Source organism: Panthera uncia (assembly GCF_023721935.1).
Source record: "Panthera uncia isolate 11264 chromosome E2 unlocalized genomic scaffold, Puncia_PCG_1.0 HiC_scaffold_20, whole genome shotgun sequence".
Lineage (NCBI taxonomy): Eukaryota > Metazoa > Chordata > Mammalia > Carnivora > Felidae > Panthera > Panthera uncia.
Window position 1 is genome coordinate 8,521,257 of NW_026057589.1, and position 20,023 is coordinate 8,541,279.

The 20,023-nt window shown below is 47.0% G+C and overlaps 1 protein-coding gene and 1 pseudogene across 2 annotated transcripts in view; one reads left to right on the plus strand and one right to left on the minus strand.

Moving 5' to 3' along the window:
- Window positions 1–2,079: 2,079 nt before the first annotated feature.
- Window positions 2,080–4,640, minus strand: LOC125916655 (peroxiredoxin-1-like; annotated as a pseudogene).
- A 7,145-nt stretch (window positions 4,641–11,785) lies between these two features.
- The window catches only part of CDH1 (cadherin 1), an 81,973-nt gene continuing 73,735 nt past the window's right edge, over window positions 11,786–20,023 (plus strand). The window contains exons 1-2 of one of the 2 annotated variants that reach the window (XM_049622971.1): window positions 11,786–11,977; window positions 12,862–12,976. In XM_049622971.1, the coding sequence (XP_049478928.1) occupies window positions 11,930–11,977; window positions 12,862–12,976 (163 nt within the window). In that variant the 5' untranslated portion in view covers window positions 11,786–11,929. The remainder of the gene's footprint in view (window positions 11,978–12,861; window positions 12,977–20,023) is intronic. The other variant, XM_049622970.1, reaches the window with a different exon arrangement.

Sequence of the window (20,023 nt, forward strand, 5' to 3'; positions counted from 1 at the left end):
GCACTCGCCACTCACCCCAAATTTCCCTCTTCATAGAAATATCTGTGGGAAGATGAGGATTTGGTGTCCTCCCAACCGTCCCAGCTTCCCTCTCAAACAACTCCCAATTTTTTTATCCAATTTTGAAAAAAAATTTTAATGTTTATTTTTGAGAGAGAGAGAGACAGTGCAAGAAGCAGGGGAGGGGCAGAGAAAGAGGGAGACACAGAATGCAAAGCAGCTCCGGGCTCTGATCTATCAGCACAGAGCCTGACATGGAGATCATGACCTGCACCGAAGTCAGACGCCCAACTGACTGAGCCACCCAGGCACGCCAACCCAATTTTTAATAGTTATATATTATTCATAATACTTATATTTTGTTCTGTGACTATAATTAAGTCTTCTGTGCTTTGTCTGGAGGTTAAATCTAAAAACTGAAAGCAAAAGGCAACATCAGCATTCCATAAATGTCACTCACTTGAGAACCCCTGGCCTCAAAAGAAGGAAACGTGAACCTGGCCCATGACCCAATTTCCTATCTCAAGAAGCTCAAAGTCATTGTTTTTATTATTTTCATTTTTATTTTTTTTAGTGTTTATTTTTGAGAGAGAGTGTGAGGGGGGAGGGGCAGAGAGAGAGAGGAGGACAGAGGATCTGAAACGGTGGTTCGAGGTGACAACAGAGAGCCCAATGCAGGGCTTGAACTCACAAACCTGGAGATCATGACCTGAGCCGAAGCTGAAGTTGGATGCTTAACCGACTGAGCCACCCAGGCGCCCCAAAGTCATGGTTTTTAGAGGCAGAAGGAAACTAAAGAATCCTTCCAGGCCAGCTGAGTCATTTTAGAGACAAGATTTCCTTGGCAGAGCCTGGAGGGTGGCCTTGTCAAAGGTGAAGGTAAGAGTAGGAGGGGCTCTCTCTCCATCCCCTCTGGGTAGTGTCCTTGGCTCTGAGAGGAGGCAAGGGGCCTTTTCTGCTGGAAGGTGGGAGACAGGTCTGTGGGGCCCGCCTGGACAGCAGTTCTGCAGCAGCTTATCTGTCATTCCTGAGTTACCGGGTAAAAAGACATTGGTGCAAAGAGAGGGCACACAGCCAGCTATGGAGCTCCCCCGCTTTCAGCAGGCCTGGGAGAGCGTGAGAGGCTGGAGGGAGCCCGCTGCCCACAGACTGCACTGAGGGAAACCCTGAGCATCGTGAAATGTGGAAATTGTAATAGTTAATGTTCCTTTAGTACTTCCTGTCTGCCACATTTACCTAGGTTATTTCACCCAATTCTCATGACCACCCAACCAGGTAGGTGCTGCTGTTATCCCCGTTTGTGCAGATGAGAAAATTGAGACCCAAAGAGAGTTTGACTCCTTCAAAGGCTTATAACTAGCCGGTGGAGGAGCAGGATTCAGGCTCAGGCAGTGAGCACCTATCCATGCCAGTTCCATGCTGGGAACCATTTTGTCATACTGGTGTTGGAGCCCGATCACCAGCCTCAAGCCTACTCTGCTATGACCTGGTTGTTCATCTCTCTGGGCCTCAGTCACCTCTTCTGGAAAATGGGTATAATACATTCTGCTCTGTAGGCAGGTTGGAGAACCACATGACCCCCCCCCCCCCCCCCCGGGCCCCCCCCCCTGGTTTTAGCTCTCATCATTACCCCACCCCACCCCTTGATGCACTGAAGCCCCAGCCTGGCTGAACAATCACCAGCTCCAGCCATGCCCTTACCACCTTCTCCCGGCTGCCCTGGGGTCCGGAATTTCAGGTCAACTTGACAGATCAATCGTTGCTCAATTAAGCAAGGTTTGCCTCTCAGTTAAAATGGTACCTATAAATAAAGCCTGCCCTGACCCTAGCAGCGTAGCATGGAGATTAAGAGGCTTTGGAGGCCAGTGGCCCTGGGTTCAGATTCTAGTTCTATCACTTGTACTGTGTAACCCTGGACAAATCTTGTCAAGCTATCTTCTTGATGATACCACATATTGCAATTACGGACATTTAGCACAATGCCTGGTACATAGTTAGCATTCAATAAATATTTAATAAATAAATGGATAATGTTTACCTGTCTGCATCCCTCATTGCCTCTGAGCTTCTTAGGGCAGGACACATTTAAAAAAAAAATTATTATTATATTATCGTCTCAGTTCAAGTTTAATAGAAATGGCAAAAGATCCAAAGGGATGCCCCACTACTATACAGATCAGTTGGCCTACCCTCGTAGCACAGCTCAGGCCATTCTCTCCAGAGGAAGAAAGGCGGGCCCCCTCAACCCCTGAAGGAAAGGCCTGTCCTGTCTCGTACCACATCTGCACTGAGTCTGAAGTCTTGTGTTTTAAGCATGACAATAATACAAAAGAGATTCTGTTTTCATGGCCCCCCACTGCAGCCCGGCCCTAAAATGAGCCAGTGCTCACTTCTGCTTAGAGAAATGTTTTTTGCTTTTCTGGACATCAGGCTTGATGCTATCACTGCCAAGCTTTCAGCCAGCTGGGCGTACTTCCTCATGCTTGTCAGTAAACTGGACGGCTTGAACCACTCTCAGAGTCTCATCCACAGAAGGGCGATGGGAGGGTCATTCACGGTGATCTGCCGAAGAATACCTTCATCGTCAATGATAAAGAGGCCCCTAAACGAGATGCCTTCGTTAGCCTTTAAGACTCCATAGTCCTGAGCGATGGTACCTTGGGGTCTGATACCAAGGGAATGTTTGTGGGTCCCAGTCCTCCTTGTTTCTTGGGTGCATGGCTCCCCTTTAGGTGACAGAAATGAGAATCCACAGAGGCACCAATCACTTGGCAATCAAGTTTCTTACATTCTCCTGCCCTGTCACTGAAAGCAATGGTCTCCTTGGGGCACACAAAGGTGAAGTCAAGAGGGTAAAAGAAGAACAAAATGTATTTTCCTTTGTAGTCAGATGGACTGATGTCTTTGAACTGGCCATCTGGCATAACAGCCGTGGCTTTGAAGTTGGGGGCGGGATGCCCAGTTTTGGCATTTCCTCAAGACCTCTTGCTGTCAGCAGCTCTGAGACAGAATGCACCAAAGACCAATCAGGAAGAAGACGCCTTAATTTTTTTAAGTGAACTCTACACCACACATGGGGCTTCATCTCACAACCCCAAGATCAAGAGTTGCATGCTCTACCAACTGAGCCAGCCAGGCACCCCGAGGGCAGGAAACATATTTATTTCTGTGTCCCCAGTGCTGAGCAGAGTACCTGGCACTTGGGAGTGCTTCATAAATGTTTGTTGTTTGCCCTAATGTTATGGATCTGGGCAGCCGTCATCTACGGTGCTAAAACCACAAGGTAAAAGGCTGCTGGAGAACTTGATAATGGGGGATCGGGTGACACTAACTGAATCTTAGTATTCTAATAGAGCTGACGAATTTCTTGCTTCCAGATATGATGTTGCAGGAAATAGTATCACATATGAAATATTTTGCCTAAAAAAAAAATGAACCTGAATCAAATCAAGCCTCTGGATCTGAGGACTAGTTTGTGTCACATCTAGGATAGAGGTACATGTTACATGACATGGTGAGGATGCATTTGACCAAATACAAAACATAAGACCTCCAACAGGACAAATAATCCAGTGTCTTAAAAAAAAAATCAAAATAGAATGGGATTATATCAAATTAGAGAAAAGAGGATCTGTTCATTATCTTGATTGTGTTGATGGTTTCACAGCATATGCCAAAACTCATCATCAAATTGTATACTTTAAATATGTACAGTTATATTTCAAAAAGCTAAACAAAAAGGGGTGGGGAGACTGTTATGGAGACTTAAGGGACATAACAGCCCAATGTGAACTGTGACTTTTGCCAGGATCCTGATTCAAATGAACTAATTGTAAAAAAGACATTTATTTTTAATGTTTACTTATTTTTGAGAGAGAGAGACAGGGTGCAAGCCAGGGAGGGGCAGAGAGAGAGAGAGAGAGGGAAACACAGAGTCTGAAAAAGGCTCCAGGCTCTGTGCTGTCAGCACAGTTCAGTGGGGCTTGAACTCACGGACCCCGAGATCATGACCTGAGCTGAAGTCCAACACTTAACCAACTGAGCCACTCCGGTGCCCTGTGTATAAAAGATATCTTTAAAAATATGGCCTAGCCATTGGATGATATTGAGGAATTATTGTGAATTTTATTAGGCATCATTACATAATGGGATGATAGTCATGCTTTAAAAATGTCTCAGAGATGTAGACTGAAATATTTATAGGAGAAGTGACAGGTTATCTGGGATTTAAAAAAATATTCTGCAAAAATAAAAAAATTTAATGCAGAGGTAGGGGTGCCTGGGTGGCTCTGTCGGTTAAGTGTACGACTCTTGGTTTCAGCTCAGGTCATGATGTCATAGTTCATGAGTTCGAGCCCCCCATTGGGCTCCACGCTGACAGCACAGGAGCCAGCTTGGGATGCTCTCTCTTCCCCCCTCTTTCTGCCTTCCTCCTCTCGTGCTCTCTCTCTCTCTCAAAATAAATAAATAAACTTAAAAAATAAAATAAAATAAAATGCAGAGGTACACTTCTGTTAAAATGGCCAAATGACCCCACCACATGCTGGTGACACCCTGGAGCAATAGGAGCCCTCGCTGCTGGTGGCATGCAAGCCAGCTTGACAACTTCTTACAAAACTAAACATACTCTTACCATCCATTCCAGCAACTATGCTCCTTGGTATTTATTTACCCAAAGGGCTTGAAAACTTAAATGTACACAAAAACCTGAACACGAATGGTTATAGCAGCTTTATTCATAATTGCCAACACTTGGAAGCAACTAAAATGCCCTTCAGGGGTGAGTGGATAGTTAGATGATGGTACATCCAGACGGTAGAATATTATTCAGTGCCCCCCCCCCCAAAAAAAAAAAAACAAGCAAACAAGCAAGCCACAAAAAGCCATGGAGAAATCTTAAATTATATTAATAAAAGAAGTCATAAATAAATACATAAATACATACATACATACATACATACATACATAAAGCCAACTGAAAAGTCTACAAACCTTATGATTCCAACAGTTGGGGAGGGAAAATTTTTCTTTATTCTTCAAAATTCTTCTAGGTGACTTAAGAATAAAATTGACATGAGTCTGATTAACAGAAGGAAAAAAAGCTTAATTACATGCACGTGGAGGCCAAATCATAAAATTGAGACCCAAAGAAATGATCAAGGCATGCAGCTTTTATGCATTTTAAAATTTTAATTCCAATATAATTAACATACCGTATTATGTTAGTTTCAGGTGTACAATTAGTGATTCAACAATTCTACACATTACTCAGTGCTGATCATAACGAGTGTACTCTTAATCCGTCCCCCCCACCTCCCCTCTGGCAACCACTAGTTTGTTCTCTGTAGTTCAGAGTCTGGTTTTTTGTTTGTGTCTTTTTTTTCTTTGTTTGTTTGTGTTGTTTCTTAAATTCCACATGTGAGTGAAATTATAAGGTATTTGTCTTTCTCTGACTTATTCCATTTAGCATTATGCCCTCCAGATACATGTTGTTGCAAATGAAAAGATTTCATTCTTTTTAATGGCTGGGTAATATTCTGTTGTGCATATATACCACATCTTCTTTATCCATCTCTCAGTGGACACTTGGAACACTTCCATAATTTGGTTATTGTAGAGCATATATCTTTTTGAATTAATGTTTTCATTTCCTTTGGGTAAATACCCTGTAGTGGAATTACTACATCACATGGTGATTCTATTTCTATTTTTATTTTTTAAAATGTTTATTTATTTACTTAGAGAGAAAGAGAGAGCAGGGAAGGAGCAGAGAGAGAGAGGGAGAGAGAAAATCCCAAGCAGACTCCATGCTCAGCTCTGAGTCTGATGTGGAGCTTGATCTCACAATCAGGAGACCAGGAAATCATGACTTGAGGTGAAATCAAGAGTCAGATGCTTAACCAACTGAGCCACCCAGGAGCCCCGATTCTATTTTCAATTTTTTGAGGAAACTCCATACTGTTTTCTACAGAGCTTTTTTTTTCTAAGTTTTTTTTTTTTAATGTTTATTGGTTTATTTGTTTGTTTGTTTGTTTGTTTGTTTGAGGGAGAGAGCACAAGAGGGGTGGGGGGTGGGCAGAGAGAGAGGGTGACGGAAGATCAGAAGCAGGCTGTGTGCTGACAGCAGAGAACTCAATGCAGGGCTCAAACTTGTAAACCGTGAGATCCTGACCTGAGCCAAAGACGAACGTTTAACCTACTGAGCCACTCAGGCACCCCTTTTTAAATTTTATTTATTTATTTTAAGCAATCTTTACACCCAGTGTGGGGCTTGAACTCCCAGAGATCAAGAGTCACATGCTCTTCTGACTGAGCCAGCTGGGCATCCCCCACAGAGCTTTCATACATTTTACATGAAGAAATATAATCTGTGAGGAATTGACAGGATAAAGAAAATTTAGGTTGGGAGCTCCAATTTTTTTTTTTTTTTAACGTTTATTTATTTTTGAGACAGAGAGAGACAGAGCATGAACAGGGGAGGGGCAGAGAGAGAGGGAGACACAGAATCTGAAACGGGCTCCAGGCTCTGAGCTGTCAGCACAGAGCCCGTCGCGGGGCTCGAATCCACGGACCGTGAGATCATGACCTGAGCCGAAGTCAGACGCTGAACCAACTCAGCCACCCAGGTGCCCTGGGAGCTCCAATTAATAAGGAATTCTAAACAGAATTTGGGCTGAGGTAGTAAATGAGTACAACTAACAAGGTTTATTTATATAAGCTTCCCTGGCTCTCACTTCTCTGTGTCTCACCATACGGATGGATGTCTATTTACCTCCTGGTACAGGGAGGGTACCTTTCACATGGGAGATTTATTTCCTACTTTCAGGCAGACAAAGGAGGGTCCAAGTGTCTTTTTTGCACTGGCTATTTCTTAAATAATTTAAAATAATTGATATGCCAAAATGGCATATGGGGGGGGGGGTTGACTTGTGCCCCCAAACACTTACATGACATTCTGGAAAAGGCAAAACTATGGAGACAGTGAAGAGATCAGTGGTTGACAGGAGTTAGCAGTGAGGCAGGGATGAACAGGCAGGCAGAGCACAGAGGATTTTATTTTGTTTTGTTTTGTTTTGAGCACAGCGGATTTTTAGGGCAGTGAAGTGACTCTGTGTGACTCTATAATGGGGGATACATGTCGTTATACATTTGTTCAAACGCATAGAATTGTAATGTAAAGTTTGGGTGATTGTAAGTGTCAATGTAGGCTCATCACCTGTAACAAATGTACCACTCCGGTGGGGTGTGTTAGGGGATGCTATGATGTGTCAAGGGGTATTTGGGAAATCTCTGTACTTTGCTCTCAAATCTGCTGTAAACGTAAAACTGCTGTTGGAGCACCTGGGTGGCTCAGTTAGTTAAGCCTCCAACTTTAGCTCGGGTTATGTTCTCACGGTTCATGAGTTCAAGTCCCACTTTGGGCTCTCTGCTGTCAGCATGGAGCCCCTTCTGATACTCTGTCCCCTTCTCTCTCTGATCCTCCCCCTCTTGTGTTCATTCTCTCTCTCAAAAATCAACAAATATTAAAAAAATTTTTTAATTATTAAAACTGCTGTAAAACAGTCTTTTTTTTTTTTTTTAAAGAGGGGTGAAAGGTGCAACAAGACTTGGTACAACTATAAAGTTTACAAATTAGGAAATTATGAAAATTGCAAAAAATAATGATTGGACCTAGATGATAGATACGTGGTATTTCATTACACTCTACATGGTACACAGTACACTACCTTCTTTACTTTGTGTTTGAAATAAAAATGTTTTTTGCAGACGTGAGTGGTTGAGCAGCAAAGGGCAAGGGCCGCACCCCTATCGGTTACCATTATTTTAACAGGAGGCTGAAGATGGATATCCAGTCCCCTCCCATGTGTGCTGGCAGGCAGCCTGGCCCAGCAGAGGTTCCAGGAGCCCCTAAGACAGAGCCTCCTCTCTCCACAGTGCTGGGTGCTTGATCTGGCTGGAATTTCTAGCAATTTCAATTTCCCCGGGATTCCTCTCCAGCCAGCGGGGAGTTAAGCTCCTGTCAGAGAGGCTTGGGGAGGGGGTGCCCCTCTCAGTCTGAGTACCAGTATTACCACCGCTTTGCCAGGAGATGAAAGCAACCAGAGTGCCTGAGGAATTAATCATTAGCCTCCTGGCCGATCAGTGGCGAGGACACCCAGGAAATGAAAGTTCATCCGAGTCACACCCTGCAATAAGGAAATCTTATTGCTGTCCCAGTGATGGATGCCCAGTGAACACCGGCGGTAGGGTCTGTCATCCACCTGGAGCGGCTCCAGCAAGGCCTCTGGTCAACTTTTCTTTTCACTGTAGATACTCGAAATTCTACCATTAACAGCGGACCGGCCTTCAGAGAGATCTAACTCCAAGATTTTGATTTTTCTTCCCCTCAGTTGAGAAGCTAATGAACGCAGTGGACCTTACCACCTGCACTGACAAGGTTGGATACAATTTCAGAGAGTACATGGCCCTCCCAGAAGCCCATCCACAGACACCAGTTTAAGAACCCTGGGCGGAGTTTACAGCTCCAAAGTTCTCATTCTTTTGAAAGGAGCACACCCTAGAGCCCTCTTTAAAATGCAAATGATCCCTGGGAGGGTTGAAAAGACTAACCAGCCTGTTTGAAAGAGTTTTTCCAAGCTTGGCCAGAGATAGCATAAGAGATTTTAATGGTGGGGTGGGGAGGCTGCACAGGGGCTCACAGTTTTGCCTAGCACTGGGAAGGGAATGTAGTGAGCCAAGAGTGCTGATAGCTAACTTTATAGAGCACTTACAAGAATCTTGTGAATTAAGTGCTACCAGCATCCCCATTTTATGGATGAGGAAGCTGAGACTAGAAAAGTTCAAGTGACAAGGCTATGCAGTTAGTGGCCGAGGGGGAATTTGAGGCCTCCATCAGCCTGAGAGCAAAGGCCATCCTTTTCCGATGGAAGAGGAAACAGGCAATTCACTGAGGGCCACAGTCACTCGGTGCTCCACTTCCAACCCCCGTGTGTCCCCTCCTCACTCCAATAAGCTGAGAGCGGGCAGTGCTTCACGACCGTTCCCTGGAGCTTGAAGGACTTGCTGAGAAGTCTGAAGAGAGCATCATGCTGACCTGTCTTCACTGCCCCTAATTGTTTTCTAAAATCCTTTTTATTGAATTATCAGAGTGTAATGGAAGAGTCGATGAGAGTCGCTTCAGAGTTACAAGGCCAGGGCCTGCTGGGTGGAGAAAAGCAAAGCCCTAAAGGCTCCCTGGGCTGAGCAATGGTATAAAATATGTATTTTTACATAACTGGGAGAAAAAAAAAGAAACGGACAAGCCACCCCGTGGGGGAAACGCCTCTTTCCGTATTTCCATTATCTTGTGTAATGCACAGTCGGGCAGGAGCCGCAGTGGGAAAGGAAATACTGGAGCCTTTTCCCTATGAGCCTCCTGGTGGGTTAAGAGGCAGAGAGAGCCAAGATGCAGAAATCCAAATGGCCTGGGCCGGTGCTCAGAAACCCATTAAAACTGTGGGGACAGGTGAGGAAACCCATTACAACTGAGGGGCCGGGTGGGGGAGGGGAGCTGGGCTGATTCCAAAGATCACCTTGGTTGGCAACAATACCTCTCCTCTGGGCTGAGAAAGTAGCCTCGGCGAGCTCAGATTCACCTTTAGGTCTGCATGAGGTATTCTAAACGGGGCCTCCCCAGCGAGGAAGGGGGACACGGGGTGATCCCTCCTAAAGAACAACCACCACACCAAACATTTACCAAGCAGTTGCTACCTGGTGCCAAGTATTCCCTAGTGATTTTCCTGCATGGCTTCCATCCACCCATTTATACAGATGAGAGCATCGAGTTGCCCAAAGTCCTACAGCTGGTGAGCGGCTGACTCCACACTGTTTTGTAGTTCTGACCGTGCTTAGGAGGGTGAAGGGAAACATAGTGTCCTTGTCAGGGTAGCCAAAGCACACTGACACGGCTGGCCTCTGGCAGTCGGACAGGGAAGCTATCTGACCCAACGTTTGCATGTCTGTTCTCTTTTTTACCCTAAAATTATTTCACTAAGGACAGAATTCTCTAGAGAAGGCAGTGGTGGCAAGAGCGTGGTGTTAAGAGCCCCAATCTAGGGATCTGGAGATCTCAGGTTCTAGTCTCGGCTTTGATGTTAACTTGCTATGGGACATTGAAAGTTATTTGCAGAGGTGTCTGGGTGGCTCAGTTGCTTAAGTGTCCAACTACAGCTCAAGTTATGATCTTGAAGTTCACGAGCCAGAGCCCTGCCTTGGGCTTTGTGCTGACAGCTCTGAGCCTGGAGCCTGCTTTGGATTCTGGATCTCTCTCTGTCTCTCTGCCCCTCCCCGGCTCACACTCTTGTCTCTCTCTTTCTCAAAAATAAATAAACATTAAAAAAAAAAAGAAAGTTATTTGCAAATAACAGGCTTGGATGATCTTTAAAGGGTCTCTTCCAGGTCAACATTAAAAGACAGATTGAGGGGCACCTGAGTGGCTCACTTGGTTAGGCGTGCGACTCTTGATTTTGGCTCAGGTCAGGATCTCCAGCTTTGTGAGAGCACATAGGGCTATGTGCTGACAGCTCAGAGCCTGCTTAGGATTCTCTCTCCCTCTCTCTCTGCCCCTCCAACCACTCACACTCTCTCTTTCTTTACCTCTCTCAAAATAAACATTAAAAAAAAAAAAAAAAAAAGGACAGATTGAAAACTCCAGCTCTAGCTCCAAGACAATCTGGGGTCTACACGCGGTGAAGCTGATAGAAAGAAGGGTCCTGGAATCAGAGCACCTCCCTCACCTCCTTGCCTCCAAATGTTTATGCCTCAGTTGCTTAGCAAATGAGAATAATAAAAGCTCTTGGGCTGTTTTGGAGATGATATTAAGTGAGAGGGTCAATGTTAAATGCTTGGCATAGAGCCTGGCTCAGTACCTTTCAATGCTCTGCACCTATTGTTGCTATTGTTATCCTTATCCTTCACATCTGTATAGAGCTTTTATGGTGCAGGAAACATTGGTCTTATTTATTTGTTTGTTTATTTATTTATTTATTTGCGAGAGAGACAGAGACAGCACGACTTGGGGAGGGGCAGAGAGAGAGAGAGAATCCCAAGCAGGCTCAGCACTGTCAGGGCAGAACCCCATGCGGGGCTGGAACTCACAAAACTGTGAGATCATGACCTGAGCCCAAACCAAGAGCCGACAGAGCCACCCAGTTGCCCCTTATTTATTTATTTTCATTTATTTATTTATTTATTTATTTTTAAGTAGGCTCCATGCCCAATGTGGGATTTGAGGGCACGACCTTGAGATCAAGATGTTCTACCGAGGGAGCCAGCCAGGCGCCCCAAAACATTGGTCTTATTAATTGGTTGGCAACCTCACAACAACATAGGGAGGATTTTGTGATTATTATTCCCATTTGGAGGGTCGAGAAACTGAGACTTGAAAGGTAGGTCCTGCCCAGTGGATTGATTTGTACACTCACGAACCTGTGGAGATCTGCAGTTAAGAAGACAGGCCCCGATAAAGAGAGAAGTCCTTTCTGCCCCCAGGTGTTAGTGAGCCACCGCGCGGCTGGGAGGAAACTTGGTGGAAACAGGAATCCTGGAGCCCCTATTCCCTACCCGGACTAGCAATCCATCGCTGGCCAGCCGGTCACCCGGTCGGCTGGAGGCTGCGAGGCGGGGTCAGGGGCGGGCCTACCGCCCCCAGCCCGCGGGGAAAGCCGAGACCCAGCCGCGCCGCTCATTGGCTGCGGTTCGCAGGTGTACCCTCAGCCAATCAGCGCTGCGGGGGGCGGCGCCTTCCAGGCTCACCTGGCGGCCGCGACGCTGCCCGGCTCAGTGGCGTCGGGAACCGCAGAGCACCTGTGGGTTCGCGGAAGTCCTGCCGTACTCTAGCCCGGCCAAGCTCCGCGGGACCCAGCCCGACCCGACCTCTGCCCGGCCCGCCATGGGCCCTCCGTCCCGTAGCGTCTCCGCGCTCCTGCTGCTGCTACAGGTACGTCGCGTCCCTTGGTTTTGCGGGGGACGCCTTCCGGCCCCACCATCACGCGCCCGGCCCCGTTCCTCTCTCTCCTCTCGTCCCCTCTTCTTCCAAGAAAGTTTAGGTCCAGGAATGGCCTGGAAGCTGCGCCGCGCTCTGGGCTCCACGGAGGTGGGAGTGGGAGCGGGTGCGGGTGGAGAGCGCGTGGCTTTGCCCACTCCCTCGCGCAAATACTAGAGGTGGGGGGCGAGCCTCGCTGCGGGCTCTGGGGACTCCGAGCTGGCGGCGGTAGAGGCTGGGGGCGGGCATTGGGGGGCGTGGGGCAGGGTGGGGGCCGGGGTACAGAAAAGGGGAGTCCCGCTGCAAGTCGGGGGAGCCAGGAGTAGTGGAGATGACCCCTGAGGTAAGGAAAGGGAAATCAACAGAAATAAAAGCACTTGCCTGTAAAGAAAGGCTCGTAAACAGGTATGGGGCGCCGTGGGTTAATAAAGGGCTCAAAAGGTGTTGGGGCGCCCCTCGGTGTGAGGAACTAGACTTAGGAGTGGGGGTGTTCCCAGCATAAGGAAAGTGAAGTGGGGAACAGTAAAGTTGCCTCTATTGAAACTAAAAAGGAGAATGCAAAGAAAGGAGTGGTTGGTCGGGAGGAGGTTGACCCAGCAGCCCCCCTCTCCCGGGAGGACCTGGGAGCTTGGCGGCAGCAAGTTTCGGAATGAAAGAGTTTGGCGTGGCTGCCTGCCCTGGGGGTTGGGGGTGAGGGTGGATCCCTCCCACAGGCCGACGCTGGGAGCAAGGGAGGGGCGGCGCGGTTGGTTTCGGTGTGGGCAGGAGGCGACCCCTCCTCCCCGGGGGGAATCCCCCTCCCCCGATCACCCTGGTTCCATACCTTTCCCCTACTCCAGGTCACATCAGGGCTCTGCCAGGAGCCCGAGCCCTGCCGTCCTGGCTTTGGCGCCGACAGCTACACGTTCACCGTGCCCCGTCGACATTTGGAGAGAGGCCGAGTCCTGGGCAGAGGTGAGGACGTACTGCTGGGGTTCTGAGCTGGGTGCGGTGGGAGTGGGAAGGGTCCGAGAAATTGCTCCCACGGCTCTGGGCTGGACTGCGCAAACCCTTTTTTCCTGGCTCAAATGGCACCCCTTTGGAATTTACACAGGTGTAACGATCTAAACTTTTACTGTGGTTGAGAGAGCTATGGTATTAGTAATTATGTTGGGGGGGGGGCATTTTTTAGAGGCCTTTAATGTGTCTCAAATTGTCCTGACCACTTGAGAGTCTGTCATTTCAGGCTGCTAAAACCTGATGTGTGGGATGAGGGGCGGCAGTAATTCCCGTTTTGCAGATGAGCAAACGGAGGCTCAGAGGGTGGAGTCCACTTGCCCCAGGTCTGCCAAGCAGGAATTTGAACTAGGACTGATTCCCAGGCCCCATTCTGCACCATCTCTGGGATGACTGAGGTGCCAAGGGTTGTGGCATTTGCTCAAAGAGATGAAAACATTTTGATACAGTTACTATTCCCCCAATGAATAATGGTTAAAAAAAAAAAAAAAAAACCAGTAGCTGTGACTCAGGAATGAAAACACACACAATGTACTTCTGGGCCTTATCACTGTGATAATCAGGATTCTAGAGTTAGCTTTATTTCACTGTTGCCCAGAAATGAGAGAGCAAGGGAAGCTTGGTTTCTCTTCTGGTTTCATTGATTCCCAGATGCTTATTTCCTACCAAACGATTTCTTCCTCTTGATTTCAGTTGATTGGGCAAGTATCATAAGTATAAAAGAGACACTTTTTAAAATGAGAAATCACCCACAATTCCCCTGAGGAAATTCACTGCGTTTATTCTTCCAGTCTTTGGCCACATGAAAACTTGAGCAATCACGCTGTTGTGTGAAAATTGTTTGAATTTTGGAAGTTGTTCCAATAGTGGGCGGCATTCCCTCCCGCCCCCCCCACCCAAACAGAGAAACTGCAGCTCCATTGATTAAACATACTTGGTTTTCTGAGGCCTGCCTGTGTTGTGTGGAGCTTTCTATGAAGTGAGAAAGGAAGTGTCTGATTTTGCAGTGGGTCCACCATTAGTCGATGGTTGACAGCTTGCCCAGCCCTGTGCTGGGTAACTCAGGAATGAATTGAAGAGATATGGAGACACTCCATCCTGCTGTTGGTATTTCACGTTCCAGCAGATTATGGAGAATGCCCCAGGACCCGCTTAGAGGGCACTGTGGGACATGGGCATTCAGGTGCCAAAGAATGTGGGTGGTGTGGGATGTTTTGATGAGTACCAGTTGGCAGTGAGGGCTGCTGGCTTCTTGGAGGAGGCAAAGTTGACCCGGCCTTGAAGATTGGGGCAGGAGTTAGAAATTGGGGGTGTGCCTGTGTATATGGGGGTGTTCCAAGACAAGTGCCGGTCACTTTGTTTTCCCGTACCAAGGCTTTTGGTAAGTCCAGATGTGAGTTAGTCTGCTTTTATCACTCCTGCACCCCTCTTCCCCAGACAAGCTCTTGGTCCGACCAAGAATATTATTACATAATAATATACATATTACCATTATTATTAATAGCAGCCTATTCCTTTTGAACCAGACTCTGGAGCAAGTGCTCAATTTTATCCCACTTAATATTCCCAAGAACTGGGGCACCTAGGTGGTTCAGTCGGTTAAGCGTCTGACTTTGGCTCAGGTCATGATTCCCTAGTTTGTGGGTTTGAGCCTCCCATCCAGCTCTGTGCTGTCAGTGTGGAGCCTGCTCTCCCTCTCTGCCCCTCCCCCACTTGCACTCTTGCTCTCAAAAATAAACATTAAAAAATATGTATATCTATTCCCAAGAATCTTATGAGGGTAGGCACTGTTATTTCTATTTTGCAGGGGAGGAAATTGAAACGTAAAGCAATTTAGTAATCTGTTCGGAGATCCACAGCTGGTCTTTGTCCTGTTCTCTCCCCCTCTCAATAATTTCAAAAAAAGAGGTGTTTGGAGAATTAGTGTCCATTGTGTAGTAAACGTTGTCTTCCCTGTGTGCCTGAGAGAGCAGAGGTGTTGGTATAGCAGGACCCCGAGAACAGGAGGAGGTGGTGATGGAGATGGGTCACAACAGGTGGGAAGTGGAGGGAGGCCTGTGGTGGTGAGCTTGGTGGGAGAGGCAGCTTCTGAAAGCCGCCTGTGTGGCTGGGTTCAGTGTCCTTTATGTCCAAGAGCCATCCCATCAGCAGATTTTCTGACATTTCACCGTTTAGACCTTCCTCCGAGTCCAGTGTGGAATTACCCCAGGACGGAAGTGTCCTTCTGGTAAAATCACACATGTGACCTTAGAAGACTGGCTTTGTGACTTAAAAGGCAGTTAGGATTTAGGGTGGTGGCCTCACTCTCTTTGGACCCTCCAGGGAAGTGGAAGGATGTGACATTAGCACCAGGTTTAAATTTTCGCTTCATGGGAGTTTGAAAATAAGGAACCTGTTACTTTTTGTCCACCGTTTGCCATAGGGTGTCATGACACCATAGGGTGTCACGAATAGGGTTTGACCGAACTCAGGGGACCCTGGAGTGGTTTGCTGGGGCGATTGTTGTGCTCTGTGAGATGGACGACCCCACGGCCTCGGCCTTGAATCTATGTCTTTGGTAACTCTCCAGGTTCTAGAATGGAGAATGATTTAAAAAACAAACAACTTTAAACCGGTTCTCTAGAGTTTGAGAATTTTTCTTTTTTCTGGCATAAACTGGTTTGAGAAACCCCGGCTATTTCATATTGCCTTCAGCTTTAAGTTGATTGAGGGGTGAGCTGCAAAAAGCAGACAGGCTTGGAAACCAATGGCTTCTTGCTTTGCTTCACCACCTGGTTTCAGGTGTACAGGGCTTCTGTTTTGGGTTTGAGCTCTGGCTCCTTGATGGATTGACCTAGCTCTCAAGCACCCACTTGTGTGGATTAAATACATCCATTTCCCCCTTTCTGAAAGATGTGCTGAAAGGTGGTAGAAACAGGGTGCAGGCCTCCTAATTAAACTGGGCTTAAAAAAAAACAAATACAGAAACCTGCTTTGGGAATCTCCTTACATCATCAGACACCCACTCCCCTGTCCCTCAAACTCACTCACTTCATGATTACTCACATCTGTGACAAGGGTTAATGTCAAGCTCACCGGGGAAGGAGATCTGGGTCCTCCCAGGTCCTGGGCCCTGCAAGGCTATGTAAGGAAGTCTGGCTGCTGCTCCCCCTGGGGCCTGCCTGCCGGACCTGTCCTGCCTCTGCCAGATGGTTATGGAAATCCCTGTTTGCTCTCTGGAGCTTTTTATTGGGTGAGACTTTTCTTCCGAAATGCTCACCTTGGTGTCTGTTACACATTCCCTTCCAAGTGTAACCCCAGATAAGCCAGACGCTGAAGCAATCACCTCTCACATCTCCCAGGAGCTGCCAAAATCCTAAAATCCCTGAGAGGCACCTGTCACAATTCAGACTTTGAGTTTCTACTCTGCCTCAACTCCCATCTCTTTTTAGGGCTTTAGGCCTTCAAGGAGGGGAATGAAGTCTGTATGGCTGGTCAGGAGAGTTTGTGAGTAAGCACATCAAAGGTCCAGGTTTGCCTTTCAGCTTCTAGCTGTGTGACATTGGGTAAAACACTTTATTTGATTGGGTCTCGGTTTCCCCACCTGTGAAATGGGGGGGGGGGGGAGGGTAGTAGTACTTAGCGGTTTGTTGTGAGGATTAAAAGGCATGTTTGTTTTAATTTGGCTAGCCAACAAGTAAGAGTGCCAGCACTGGGCTAGACTCTGGGGTTACAGTAATTAATAAAGCAGATCTGGGCTGAACATAAAGAAGAGAGATGATGTAAAGAAACAGGAAATATTAAATGGTGCCTCATATTCTTAGCACAGAGTAGGCACTCAAATATTATTTTGAAGAAATGAATGAATGTTTATTACCCCTCATATATTGGCTTATTTTTTCCCCCTCTCAAATTCTTTGGCCTCAGGCCCGCCCTAGATCTAAATGGACCAGAAGAGTTGTCAGTTAGAACCTTCTAAGATGCACGTGAACACTGCACACCCAGTCTGTGCTTCTAGAAGCTGGGCTACCCCATAAGTGTGTCCCAGGATTACAGCATGCTGAGTGCTTCCTTCTGAATGCCAGAGGGCAGAGGCGGGAGCCCTCAAACCTGAATCTGGAAGGGGAAAGGCAGCCATTTTTATTTTTATTTTTTTAATTTTTTTTTTTTCAACGTTTTTTATTTATTTTTGGGACAGAGAGAGACAGAGCATGAACGGGGGAGGGGCAGAGAGAGAGGGAGACACAGAATCGGAAAGAGGCTCCAGGCTCCGAGCCATCAGCCCAGAGCCTGACGCGGGGCTCGAACTCACGGACCGCGAGATCGTGACCTGGCTGAAGTCGGACGCTTAACCGACTGCGCCACCCAGGCGCCCCAAGGCAGCCATTTTTAAATGTTTTTCATCTTTGGTCAATTGAAAGAAATTCCTGTGGTGGCCTTTCGTCCTTTCTCTGCCTCTCTCTCTTGCTACTTGAACTTTATCTTTCATACACTTGAGCTCATGCTTGCTGCTGTCCAGAGGGCTTTAGCCACCTTGTTTTTGCACATTTCCTCTTCGCCTTCCTTCCTCTTCCTTCCTCTTCCTTCCTCTTCCTTCCTCTTCCTTCCTCTTCATCTAATCCTCCACCCCCCCTGCCAAGGCTCTGGTGGCGTATTTCCATCATTTAGAAGGTTCTTGAGTCACTCTGCCTAGATTGAAACCCAGGGAATGTCCCTTGCTACCTGAGGGGAGGTCGGCCAAAGACCTTATCCTCTAAGCCTTAGTTTCCTCATCTGTAAAGTGGGCCTAACAGTACCAAGTGCTCAATGAATATTAAATATTAAAGCCCTGAAGTATTTGGTGCCTTCTGCTTGCGTCTCTCCCATGTGTTTTACCTGTGGTTCAGAACTTTTCCCTGTGCTCCTTCCCACCCCGTAAACCAGCCAAACCAGTTTCCTCACTCTCCCCGCTTCTGTGTTAAAGCAAACACTGCTCTGCAAACAGTGACAGACCAAAGTGCCCTTTGCTAGGAGAGGGAATTTGGTGACAGTCTTCTTGTTTGCCTCTGCCTGCAGACTCCACGGTGGGGCTGCCTGTGGACCTGCTTGTGAATATTGTTTGCAAATGGAGTGGGAGGGGTGGGGCAAGGAGTAGCTGGGGGTGGGAAAACAAGATGACCCTGAACTTGTCAGCTTCTGCCTGGTTTTTAAAATTATTTCATGGGATGCCTGGCTGGCTCAATCAGTAGAGTACGGAGGTAGACTTTTGATCTCGGGGTTGTAAGTGGGTTTTTGTTTGTTTATTTATTTATTTTGAGAGAGAGAGAGAGAAAGAGGAAGAGAGAGAGAGAGAGAGAGAGAGACAGGAGAGAGAGAGAGAATACGAGCAAGCACTCTCACCATCGGGAGATCACAACCTGAGCTGAAACCGAGAGTCAAATGCTCGTTCGACAAAGGTGCCCTTTTGGGTTGTAAGTTTGAGCCCCACGTTGGGTGTGAAGATTACTTAAACTCTTTAAAAAATTTAAATTATTTTATAATACACATGCTGTAGGATACTGTGTGTTTTCCCATTGCCAAAAATGCTCCGCCCTAGCTCCTGAGAGTGTGGGTTGCCTGCATGGCTTTGTGTGGGATCACCTGGAACACTTCAAAGACGCACGTTTGCCCTCCTGCACATCACTGAACTACAGTTTCTGAGAGTGGAGATTTGGACATGGTAGTTTTTAAAGCTCCCCAGGTGTCTGCTGCCACCAGATTTGTTGTCCTGGATGACTCCAGTAGCTAGGTCACAATGTTTGATGAGTAAATACCTGGTGCCAGTGGGGTATGAACATCTCGTTCAGCCTGAGGCCAGGGATCCAAGGGCACCCTTGATCCGGAAGGGATAAGGCTGGTCCTTCTGCCATGCTGGCAAAGGAGTGCTCTGTGGGTGTGGGGTGGGGCACATGGGGTGGGAATGGGGGACCCAGAGAAGTAGCTGCCTCCCCACCATACACCTATTGCTTGGGGCACTGACTTAAGACCCAGCCTTCGATCTCAGGGAGATTCCAGAAATCTCTGAGACCCTTGCAGGGGGTAATTTCAGTACATTCTGAGAAGGTCTCTGCGGTGGGAAAATGTTCAGAGGATTCATTGAGCGCTCAGTTTTACCTGCTGGGCTTTGGTGAGTGATAAGGCTCCAGCCAGCCAGAGGTGAACAGACTCTCCAGGTATGGGAAACGGGGTGCCCAAAGGCATGGCGGAGCATGAAGGAGTCAGGCTGGAGCTGTGCTTGCAGGAGATGGTCCCAGGAAGAGAGTGCCTAGGTGTAGACCACAACCAGGCTATCGCAGGGCCTTGGACTTTAGTCTGCAGGTAATAGAGGGTTTACTTTGCTGTTTAAGAATTCTCTATGCCCAATGTGGGGCTTGGGTGCATGACTGTGAGATCAAGAGTCGCATGCTCCACCAACGGAGCCAGCCAGGGGCCATGGGTTTTCTCTTTCTATTCTTTTTTTTTTTTTCCTTTTCATTCCTTCCTTTTCTTTTAGTAGAAATCTTTCACTTGGTTAAAAATATATAGTAAAAAAAAAAAAAGAAAAAAAAAAAAAAAATATATATATATATAAATATATATATATATATATATATTCATTCCCAACAGTGAAAAAGTCTCCTTCCCACCCCGACCCAGGAAGTGGCAGAGCTGGGGCTCCAGTCCTGCCCTTGAATCTTCTAAGACTTGTGCCCTCATTGTGCCCCTCATCTGTCTTGTTGCCAAATTGCATCTCCAGTGGAAGCTGAGTCCCCTTTCTGAGGGAAAGGAATTCCTGCCTTCTCCTTGGAAAAGATGTCTTTATACCTCTTGTGTCTCACTGATTTTAACTGTGATGCTGGAATTCATCCTCTTTTGCTTTTGAAGGGCCTCTTTTGTCTTATATGTGTGGGTAACTTCCAGCCTGTTTGCCTGTTACCTTCACTTCCAAATAAATGCTAGCTGAACCGCACTTCTTTCTTTCTTTCTTTCTTTCTTTCTTTCTTTCTTTCTTTCTTTCTTTCTTTCTTT